Consider the following 12,572-nt stretch of genomic DNA (forward strand, 5'->3'; position numbering starts at 1 on the left):
TATTCAAATATCACAAAGACATATACACTGAATAGATCATGACATTTCTGTAGGATCGAAGTGGACTGGCTAGAGGGGGGTGAATAGACGGATTAAGAAATAAAGAATAGACACTCGTCTTTTATAAACTTGGTTACAACTGGATGGTTGCATCCAAGACAATTGAAGCTCAACTAAGAAACTCCTTTAGGCGGAGAAGCCTTTGTACAAGTTAAAGTACACAGACTTAGAGAGAGTTCACAAGAAAAAAAATTAAATTTCTAACTCTAAACTTCTAAACTTGGCATTTGATTCCATCAGTGTATTGGTGCAGCAAGGAGACATTCTCAAAACGGCACAAGTGATCTTTTGGGTCGGCCGACTCATCGTAATCTCCCACCTGCGGGGGGTGGAAATGATGCGGTAGCTCTTGCTCTAATATTATGCGAGTGAAAGGTGTCTCAGGAATGTCGGTCTGTTGGGATGTATACTATAAGCCTAGCTTTTGTATAAACATCTATTTTGAAATAATTTGAAATGAGAATCACTTTGGTCAAATGTTTGTATTTTATATTCTTATATATGTTAATGCAGTTGTCCACTTAATTTATATTGTAGATAACATGGTGTGTGGTGTCACACAGAAGATCATGTTATCAGTTCCTTATAAATTATAAATAGTAGCTCACAACTAAGATGGATAGGGACAAACCATTAGAGTGGTTGTAGTGTAATTGGTATTAGTTTATCTTAACTATAAAATTACACTAGTACGCTTTGTGTGTATTGAGCAAGACCGTTTGAGGTCGTTCGATTTATACTGACTATATAATCGAACTAGACCTCTGTTATTATGGATGTGCATGCTCTTAATCCCTATATAATAACAAGCACATATACTTAGTATTTATTTCTTTAATTCATCAAAGGGTGAGATTTATTCGTTAAATCAAAAGACCCGATGAGTTGGGAGATAGTGTTATTTATATGGTGTGTTGTTGATTATAGAAGGAATTTGTGTCCTAATTATTTAGGCTGATGATGCCCCCTTGAGGAGCTCATAAGGATTATCATGTAAACCCTGCAGGTGGACTTAGTCCACATGATAATAAAGTTGAGTGGTACTACTCTTGGATTTAGAAGTTAATTAATTGAGTTGTCAGTAATTTAATTAATTGACGGACATACAATATCTTAAACATAAGGAGATTAATGCACTCATGATAAGAAGGAGCTCATATTGTAATATGGGATTGGTGTGGTAGTTCAATAATAACCCTTTAGTGGTATGAGTTATTATTGATGGACTTGAGTTGGGTGTTCAGGGAGAACACATGAAGCCCAAGCCCATTAGGAGGCCTAAACCAATTCCTCCTCTAGGTCCCTGTTGTAGCCTCTGGATAAAGCCTCATATCCACCTAACAGAATTTCTATTAATTCTATTATCTAACAGAATTATATTAATTTTGTTATCCGATAAAATTTTATTAATTTTGTTATTCAACAAAATTATGTTAATTTTGTTATCTAACAAAATTCTGTTAATTTTGTTATCCAACAAAATTATATTAATTTTGTTATCCAATAAAATTTTGTTAATTTTGTTATCCAACAAAATTATATTAATTCTGCACATCTCCGGAATTAGGCATTAGAACAGAGAAGATTGCTTAATTTTTTGGTTGAAACACAATATGCATAAATAGAAGCATAAGCAAAAAAGTAGGAATGTTGTCGGCATGATCTATCCATCTATATCCTTCCTAAGTTTTGATGCATATTTAGTCAAATATTATAACTGTAAATTTGAATGTGAGACAAAAGAACTAAACCGAACGTCCTTTGAAAATCAGAAACTGAATACGGAGATAAACTGATGTATGAGATATGAGATACCCCTTAAACAGGTTGAAAAAACAACGGTAAGGTTGAAATAGAAAATTAATGATGATTGGGCTTTCGATGATGAGTATGAAACGCTTCAAGGCCTTATATAGAACTCAAAAAGATTTCCTGTCAAGCTATGTTTTTTTAGTAATAGCAATGTAGCTATCATTCTCAAATCTGACAGTACCTCAATGATCCAGAGTCTGAATCAATTTGCATAAAAATGGCTTCCTGAGATTTCACCTCACAATAACATTTTTCTCAATTATTTGCCAGGTTTCTGATTATAAAAAAGGACTGAAAGGATCAAAAAGAATTAGCTTAGTTCATGGTAGGCAATTCATATTGTTGAATTCAAAAGTTATTATTCCACGCTAGGTCTTAACAAGAATCAAAAAATAATTATGAAACTTTGCAGAAAACCTTACAAGTTCCAAGTTAAATGAACTTGTGATCAACAATATATCATTCTGAAAAAAAAAATCTTATAGTGGATTTTTCCAGGCAGTGAAGGATTACTATGAAGGATGATCAATAACATATACAGAACTATTCAATAATGTAGCAAGCATGAGAATGACAATCTGGAGGGAAATGATAATTGTATACTCAACTCCAACTGGGAACTGATAAAATGCAGAAAGAATTAAGAAGAATTTGAAAAGCAGCAAGATGAAACTGAATAGAAGGTCAAAATTTTATCTTACCTTTCAGTGTCATCATCAGCACCATGAGCAGCCAAAGGATCTTTCCTAGGTTCAACAACAAACATATATACCAGAGCTCCAATCAGCAAGCTCAGTGATGCCATCATGATGAAAGCAAAACGCCATCCTGGAATTCCCCAATACTCGTGTCCAGCCATAATTGTAGCCAGAACACCACCTCCGATACCCCCTACTGCACCTACAAGGCTTAACAAGCCAAATCCAGTACCACGGACACCGTCCATATAACTATCTGCAATGAATGATTGCAGTGCAGGTATGACAATGGCCAACCCAAACCCATTTATTGCCCTCCAAAATGCAGCCTGCTTGAAATGCTGGCTCAAACCAACTGCAGCTGTGGACAAAGCCCAGCAGACAGTACCCATTGCCAAAACAACAGGACGGTCATGATAAAGGACTAGCACGCCTGCCACAGGACATGCTATTGACTGAACAAACTTTAGTATGAAAGTTAGGTATCCAAGCTCAATAGGACCAGCATTGAAGGCCTGACTAACTTCTTTATAAACTGCTGGCAGTAGACTCTCATCTGCACGCTCCATAATAGAAGCAAGGTTGATGAGAATGAGAGACACAGAGAATCCAAATATCCTCCTTGACCTGTTTTAATAAACAATAATGTTAAGCTTTGGGTAACAATTAAACTTCTAATCTGTATTTTTTTTTCTGACATGAAAATTATTCTAGTACATACGCAGTTCATAAAAGAAGACAATGGCATGGCAGCTGACTTATTGTTGTCTAGAGCAAAAATGATCCTCCAGAAGGAAATGTTACAACTTTATAACCATAAAACTTATTGATAGAAAGAAAATGGAAAATTTTGAAAAAAAAAGTCTGTGATCATATTTGGGATAATGCTCATAAAAGCGCAGTCATATATATAAACAACAAAACTCTCAATTGGATGACTGAACAGTTACAGCAAGAAGACTAGTACAATAATATTATATATATATATATATATATAACATTAAATTAGTACAGTATGGTATTTGATGACTGATGCATGTCCAAGGTAAATAAAGCCGAGAAGAATCCTAATCATATAGTGTTTAGTAAACACAGGGGTATGACTCACATGCCCATTCAAACTGAGTAATTATCTGTTAGGAGTATATGAACCTCTTGCTTGTTATAAGATAGAAATATTATCAAGAAGCAAGTTCTAAAAAAATTATACAAGAGAGTTTCAATTGCTAATTAGAATAGATGAACCAAAATATACAGCTTCAGAAAATCCGTAGCTTTCAGCCAGGGTTCAATTAATGGGATTTTAAAGAGTCTCAAGTAGCGCAAATTTTATTACAATTCAACCTTCAAAGATATTTCAAGAAATTTAAATAGCAGATAATATCATTGTTGTTAATCTAGTGATTAGAGAAAAAACCACAAATTCTTGTTGGAAAGTAGAAACTAGTAAGAGAAAAAAAACACAGATTCTTTGTTGGGAAGTAGAAACTGTCACAATATATAGTTTAATCCTAAATGAGATGTTTTTTAACCATGTTATGGTCCTATATATGATGTAAGTAGTCTTCTTTTCATTGAACAATACTATGTTATTCTTCACTTGGATCACACAGTTCATTTCAACAGTTCGAGTTTTTCTAGTGTGAGGGGCATTGTGAATTTGGTATAATAGCAGTGCAACCTCTCCCTTTCTCCATGCCACTTTTCCTTCCCCTCTCCGCCAAAACTACATTTTTTCCAGCAAGCTTTCCTCGATATCTCAGCCCCAGCATGAGTATTTTTTCCCCTGTGCCTGTGCCACATAACGGCCTTTCTCTTGTAATCACTGGTTCTCCACTCAACAGAAAATCTAAATCTTGACAAATATGGTCCATAAGTATTCGTTGGAGATCTTGTTCATATAGCTTTTCGAAAATGGTCTGGAGATAGAGATCATCATCCTCTATTGTTATCCTTTCAATTGTATTTAACAAGAACTCTTTCAAGGGATTTTTTCTGTGCAATCAAGGCTTCAGGAGCACATCAAGCTCTCGTGTTGATTGCCCCTCTCCTCACCTAGGGCTTCATCTATGTTTATAGGGTGAGATTAAAATTTTTATTTTTATTTTATGCATATTGTAGCCTGTATTCAAAAGAAAATAATGCTCTAGTGTTGAACTAAGGGTATTCTTGTATTCAAGCAGATTTAAGGTTCTATATCTAGATAAATGTATAAGAGCACTTTTGCTCAATTGATTTTCTAGTGAATATTCTTTGAGGATGTCTCACACCAAATGTGACAAGGGCATTTGAATAAAACAATTGTCTTGAGTTTGTGATTGCAAGGATTTGTCATTATCTATTCACCAGGATTTGTCATTATCTATTCAGCCTGTTCTAGTCAGGCCTTCACATTCCAATGGAATGAAAGCTCCCTGAAACTGAATCTTAAATCTAACTACCTAGACTGTTTTTGGTCATTAGCCTCCAGTTATACTTGTACTTATGGATCTAAAATTGTTCCCAATTCAACTAAATAAAAGCTAGAAGCCAAACATATTTACCCTACCATACCAGCAGAACCTTCTCTTTAGCTTCCATAGGATGATGATGAGAGAATTATGAACACCTTGAAGGTAAATGGAGTAATTTCAATGACCATCTAAGAATATTTTGAGACAGAAACAAAACTTCATCTGGTTTCATTTAAATCCCTCAGATTTTGAGAATGTGTTTTATTATCTTGGAATGGAATGGCTTTGTCACACATCAAGCATCATCTAAGAAAGATAGATTGTCTTTTATGCATTCAAACTTCCTAATTTTAGGTACACCAACATACTCACCCATTTACAGCTACTATAAATGTAAGAGTGATTGGTTCCATATATCAAAATAGATTAAAGAGCACTGCTATGTGCTTTTTCTGGTATTGAAGGATGAAATTATAGCCTAACTTTTGAATTAAAACAATCTCCACTTCCGTAGTGATGCCCTATCCTTTTTCAGTACATTCCTTAAACGTATATGCATCTGAATAAACCAACAAAGTAGTTGAACATGCCAATTTGCAATCCAGCAAACTTAAATAGCCTCAACAGAATAATTAGGCTTTGGATAGTTTTAGCACACTCCGCGAGAATGTAATGCAACAGCAAGCTCGATAGTTTCATGTTCTTAGGAAATAATTAGTCAAAATCAACTCATTAATGCCATAGAATCTTCCCTGCTGTCAAAACCCCCAACTTTAGCTGGATCATATATCAGTAACTCAATTCCAATCCATCTCAACTAACAAAGAAACAATTTTTTTTCAATAAAAAAAATACTGAAAGAAGCATTACGCAGTTCCTCCCATTTAAACTTTGGGGCTTTAAATCAGTATCAAGATTCAAGAACAATCACTATTTTCCTAAATCCGATCAAAAGGAAGTCAACATTCTTAAGGCGAGTAGTAATAACCCAAAGCAGATTAGAAAACAAACTAAAACATGAAAAAGAGAGAGAGATGTAAGGACGAATTACTTCATTTTGCCGGGGGTCAAGGAGGATGCTCCGCAAGGGGAGGAACCAGCTCTGTGCCTCATAAGAAGCTTCAACACGAAGACTCTGAAGATGGAAAAAAAAAAGTATCTGAGTTGCGACGCAACGCCTGCGATACCGCTCTGACCTATTCCATGGCGACGGATTTGGGTCTCCAGATCGGAGACGACAAGTAAAAAAAAAGGAAAAGAAACGACAATCGAGGAAGAAACCGTAGCACGACTTGGAAATACTGATTTGTTAATAAATTATTATACTTTTATTCAGAAGAAAAAAATAAATAAATGAACAAAATCAAAATTCATTCATTACGCTGAGTAAATTTGAAAACCGTATGAGATTTGACGCATCTACCTGATTTATCTTGATAATGAATACATTTTTATTTTTTATTTTATTTTGACGATTGAATATGTGATCTTCAAAATTAATGAATCATAAAAATTAAACAATTAAATTATAAAAAAAATACTCGATATAATACATCAATAGATTAATATCTTAACTATAATATATTATAATATTTTTATATTTAACAAGGAATCTCTTGAGCTTCTCTATTTACTCGATAAGTGAATTAAGTGAAAATCGAACACCTCTAAGTTAATTGACTCTAAAGTTTAATATTTAAATTATTAAAAATAAAAAATGCTTTTTATAAATTATCAAATCAATATCTCACTCGAATTACCTAAATAGTCTAAAAACATTTTTTTTAAATATATAAAAAACCCTTCATTATATTTTTATAATTAAATTAACTTTTTTTACATAAGTGATTTAAAAAATCTTTATCAACTTAATCAAAATTATTTAAATATCAAATTCATTATAAAATTATTATAGTATTGAAATAGTTAAATAATTCATTAGTAATTCTCATATTAAATTAAAATAATTTTAATAAAAATTAAATAATTTTAATCTGATAAATATATATTTATATAAAAATACTTCATGTATAAATTTTTTAATCAAGTCGGAATTGATTTTTTTAATATGTTTTAGCAACTAAAATAATATTGAAATGAGGATATATCCAATATAAAATTATGATGGGCTCCTTTTTAATCTTTTGAAAATGGGTGTTTTTTTTACAACTATGATAATTAAGGATGTCTTTTTAATTTTTATCTTAAATACTTAAATTATTCTTTTGTGTTTTTATCTTAAAGTTATTTTAACTAAAATTATATTATTAGAATAATTTTAGTCAAAATTATTTTAAAATAGTATGATTAGTGTGTGTTTTGGTTTTCATGTATTTTCAATAATTTTAAAAATATATTTAATAGAACAAAAAATATCCCACTAATTTAATGGGAGGATAAACTTTCCTTTTTCAATATCGGTTCCTCGGATTCTATGGACAAAAATGTGAGAAATTTAAGAATCATTAAGTTCGGTAACCGAATTTACTACCAGCAAGACAATTGGCGAGGAACGATTACAGGTCGTGGTCCCCATGGACGGTAAACAAGGATCTGTTATTTGACGGTGGAATGAATAGCGTAGATCCGTGATGCGAAATGGGGAATCCAGGGGTGTATTTATTTGATGCTTTTCAAGTTGTCGCTTTCGTGTGACTTCACTTTATGCTGTTCAAACAAAAGAGATGGTAAACGCGGGTAATGTATTGTAGACCACAGTAGTTTAAAGTGTATTTGGAATTTGGATGCTTAATTTAAAGAAGTAAGTTGTATTCAGGGATTTATCTGATTTGGGATCCGAACAATTGAACAATTGTACTATCTATTATGGTGAAATAACTATAGGGATTGGTCTACCGAATACCGATGGATGCAGACTGTGGTATTTTCAGATTTATTTATTCGGTGAGAATTTTTTATGGGACGGGATCAACCATCTCTGGATTAGTTGACCATCTCTGAATTTTTCATGGGTCGGATCATAATCAGATCCCCAAGGCCAGTAATTGGATTAATGGATCGATTATCCATTGACTCATGTTGTCGGGCCAATTCTTATTGGGCCGATTACGATTCGAGACTCATATTACTTAGGGCATCCACAATACAGGAGGATATTTCATTCAAATATTTATGGTCCACACGTCCACATCATCAATCAAATATCTTTTTCATCAAATATCCCAACTTTCACAATCAAATATCCCACAAACCAAATATTTATGGGTCCCGTCTATTACCATTATCTCACTTTCAAATATCATACTTAAATATCATAACTAAATATTATAACTAAGTCCCTTTATTATTTTATTAATTTATATTTAAATAAACTTATTTATAATTTCTAATTTTTTAATTTAATATTAAATAAAATTAATTTAATAATATTATTTTATTTAACTAGAAATAATATAATATAGAATGCATAAAGTTTAAAAGAAATAGTACAACACACAAATACAAATATTTCACAAATTCGAAATTGAAGTAATTACATATTTTATAGATGATAAATTAGTTCTTCACTCATCACGGCGACATGTTTCCCAGATATGTTCAACCAAATCGTGACGAAGCTGATGATGCACTTGAATATCACGTAACTCAGAATTTCTTCGAATGTATGCAGTAAATTCGGTGGTTGAACCCTGATTCACCGTAATAATATCTTGTTCTTCGCGATCCCAACTTGATATTGCATGACCTTCGTCTTCCATAATCATATTGTGTAAAATAATGCATGTATACATGATTTCTTTGTATTTATTCATAAACCAATGTCGCTCTGGACCTCTTATAATTGCCCAACGAGCTTGAAGCACCCCAAATGCCCGCTCAATATCTTTTCTTGCAGCTTCTTGTCTTTCCTTAAATTTCATTAATCTTTTCGGATCTTGGGGGCAAGAAAAACTCTTGATGAAAGTAGCCCATTCCGGATATATACCATCTATTAGGTAGTACCCTTTTGTATATTGTGTACCATTCACAATAAAATTAATCGCCGGTGCATTTCCTTTCAAGACATCATTAAAAATAGGTGATTCATTAAGCATATTAATGTTATTACGAGACCCAGCAACTCCAAAAAAGGCATGCCATATCCACAAATCGGCAGATGCGACCGCCTCCAGCATAATTGTTGGGTAACCATGATCGCCTCGTGTGTACTGTGCCCTCCATGCAACTGGACAATTTTGTCAGGCCCAATGCATGCAATCAAGACTTCCTAACATCCCAGGAAAACCGTGCCTGCGTTCATGCATTTCAAGTAAACGAGCGATGTCAGTTGCATTGGATTTTCTTAAATATTCACATCCATATATTTGCATCACACATTGACAAAAGTTTGACAAGCATTCGAGGGTAGTTGTTTCACCCATCCGTAGGTACTCGTCCAATTGGTCAGCAGAACCTCCATAAGCCAATTGACGAATAGCTGCTGTGCATTTTTGAAGCGGTGATAAACCTTTTCTCCTCGTTGCATCTTTCCTCCATTTAAAATATCCACTGGGATGATTTTCCAAATCAGTAACTATGCGCAAAAATAACTTTTTTCTCATTCGGAATCATCATCGGAACATGTCATCAGTGTACACCGGCTCAGCAGAGAAATAATCATTGACAAGTTGGGTGTGTCCACTTACACGTTCTCTGTTAATCGACCTTCTTCTTTGTGTGCCCCATAATAATTTTGCACGAATTCAGCCACTCTAAATTGATTGTACACCACCATCATGAATAACGCTTCCCCAGGATCTGATATAGAATGATTCGTTGTGTCTTCGGGAATGTCTTCTGTGTTGGGAAGGTTAGGATCTTGAGACATATTGGAACAAATGAAGAGTTTAGTGGGAGGAAGAGTTTAGTAGAAGAAAGAGGAGAATAGATATGGTGTGGATTATTGTGAATGCTTCATCTCTTACTTTTATACCAATTTTGTAACGGTTAGTTCGCAATGGCTAGTTTGTAACGGCTAGTTTGCAATGGCTTGTTTGTAATGGCTAGTTCGCAACGGCTAATTTGTAACGGCTAATTTGCAACGGCTGGTTTGTAACGGCTAGTTCGCAACGACTAGTTTGTAACGGTTAGTTCGCAATGGCTAGTTTGTAACGACTAGTTTATAACAGTTGTAACGGCTAGTTGTAACGGCTAGTTTGTAATGGCTAGTATATATAATATTAATAATTAAAAAGTGGATTACATAAATACTAAAACACATGACATGAAAATATTAACTACAAACCACATTTAACTTAATAAAACATAGATATGACAAACTGCATTAAATTACTAAAACAAACAAAACTACTACATATTCAATCTTTTCTTCAACTGCTCACATATTACTAGATGGTTCTGAAGTTGCTCATCTGTCATACCTCGTGTGTCCATTACGAGGAGTTGATGTGCTTGGATGAGTTGGTCCATTTTCTTACTGTTATTATACTCTTCCAAATGTGCTACTGATTGTTGCACAACCTGACTCAATTCATCAATTAAACTCATTCTTTCTTTGCCTTTCCTCTTTGCTGCCTTCTGTTCCATCGGACGAGATCGAACTTCTTATCATCTGCATCAATAGTTGTATTAGGATTAGAAGAGTCAGTATGTGCACCTGATAATTCTGATGTCCTTGCTTTCTTTATAGCTCGTTGCCCTGAAGATTGAGGGGCATACATTGGACTATCTTTCACAATCCTCCATACATGTTCATATTGGAAAGTAGATTTAAAAGTACTCTTGTACTCTTCATGAGCTCGCACCATCAAATCTTCGTCACTCCATCCACTTGGTCTATCATTGTACCACTTATTGTAGATTCCGTTATATCTATTCATGATCTTTTTCATTGCAGCCCAATGTAATTTTGCTTTATCCGCAATTCTCTTTTTAGCTCCCTTCTCTTGATTGGTATTGTAGTATGTCACCACCCGTTTCCAAAAAGAATCATTCTTCTGGCCATTATCAACTACTAGATTTTCGCTCATAATTGTGTAGGCTGCCACAAGGAGTTTATCATCTACTATTGTCCACATTGTTCGCTTGCTATGGTCTCCATCCGATTCGTTGTAACACCCGCAATTTTCCTTAAATAATTCCTTGATATTAATGAATGATAGCTTAGAGGAAAATTTAGTAGAAATACTAAATGGGCCTTAATATTAAATAGGCTTCTACCCTTAATGGACCATTAGTAGGATTTTTCCTAATGGGCTCTATGGGTTAATGTTTTTATAATGGGCTTTTCTCTTATATGGGCTAGCCAATGACAAAAAGAAATGAAAATGGGCCTTAAGGAATGGATAACTTAAATGGGCTTATCTCATGTGGGCTTTGCTAAAATAAAAAGAAAAAAAAAAAAAGAATGGAGGTGCCAAGGATTGAACCTTGGACCTCAAGGAAATGGCAAGCCTAGGAGAAGCATGGGGTAACCACAAGGTCTAGCAAGTTTTTCTTATGAAAATGATAGGGGAATTTCTATTTAAGGTTGAAAGCACATGAAAGGACACATGAACAAGTGAAGAGACACCTTGTAGCCTTTACTTCATGATTTAAGGGAAGTTAATGGAGGAGTTGCAAGATGGAGTTGTAACTCCCTTCTCCACCATTCTTTTTAAACCTCCTATTGCCGAAATTCTCTCCCTTCTTCCATTTCCTCACCGAAAACTCCCTCTCCTCTCTTGTGCTTCTTGTGGCCGAGAGCTCCTTGGGAGCTATCTTCATCAACAAAGCTAAGAGAGCAAAGGAAAGGGCTCTAGGAAGGCTAGGAGGATCTAGGAGAAACAAGGAAGGATTAAGGGCTTCACAAGGCTTCATCTTCTCTTCTCTTTAGGGTATAAAATTCTCTAAGGAACCAAGTGTAAGACTCCCCTCACCTTGCAACATAATAGCTCTATGATGATGATTTCATGAATTTCTAATGTTTTATGTGTTGTTGTTGATAAGAGCATGAAGAAATCTCTTCTTGAAGTTTCGGCCATGATGATGTTAGGGTTTTTAAATATGTTTTTTAATAAGCTATGTATCCATATGATGCATATGATGTATATGAATTTTATGTTGTTTCCATGTGGTTAAAAATATCATGTTTCATGATGTTAGGTTTCGGCTAAGATAGGGAAGATAGGTTTTTTTTCAATTATGTTTTCACCATGCTATGTTTGCAAGTGTTACTTGTTTGATGTTTTATGAGGGTTAGGTTTCATGTGGTTTAGAAACCTAGGTTACATGATGTTAAGTTTCGGCCATGCAAGAACTTTAGGGTTTTTAAGTTAGGTGTTAACCTAGTAATGATTGAATATGCTAGGAGATGTTTTAACATGTTTTAGGATTCATTTGATTGGATCTACTTCATGTTATTTGTTTTAAAAGGTTTCGGCCAAGACATGTGTAAGAGGGGTTAGGTTATGTTTCAATCTTAACTATGTTGTCAATTGCTATGTGATGAATTCCTATCATGGTTTAAGGTTTCATGAGGTTAGATTTAAAGCTAATCAAGGGGTCCATGTTATGATAGGGTTTCGGCCAAACCATAAACCAAGGAACT

General features: G+C 34.1%; 2 protein-coding genes across 2 annotated transcripts; both read right to left on the reverse strand.

Moving 5' to 3' along the window:
• Positions 1 to 2,569: 2,569 nt before the first annotated feature.
• LOC141825579 (uncharacterized) lies at positions 2,570 to 6,291 on the reverse strand. The gene is made up of 2 exons (XM_074712958.1): positions 6,075 to 6,291; positions 2,570 to 3,197 (listed from the first exon to the last, which is right to left on the reverse strand). Exons 1-2 carry the CDS (start codon positions 6,134 to 6,136, stop codon positions 2,570 to 2,572), a joined length of 690 nt encoding a protein of 229 aa, XP_074569059.1. The 5' UTR covers positions 6,137 to 6,291.
• Positions 6,292 to 10,527: 4,236 nt separating this feature from the next.
• LOC141823773 (glutathione S-transferase T3-like) lies at positions 10,528 to 11,061 on the reverse strand. Its single transcript, XM_074711013.1, has one exon. It carries the CDS (start codon positions 11,059 to 11,061, stop codon positions 10,528 to 10,530), a length of 534 nt encoding a protein of 177 aa, XP_074567114.1.
• Between the last annotated feature and the right edge of the window lie 1,511 nt (positions 11,062 to 12,572).

The sequence above is a fragment of the Curcuma longa genome, chromosome 3 (assembly GCF_044706935.1).
Source record: "Curcuma longa cultivar G26 ecotype Majalengka, Jawa Barat chromosome 3, ITB_CL_G26_1.1, whole genome shotgun sequence".
Taxonomy (NCBI): domain Eukaryota; kingdom Viridiplantae; phylum Streptophyta; class Magnoliopsida; order Zingiberales; family Zingiberaceae; genus Curcuma; species Curcuma longa.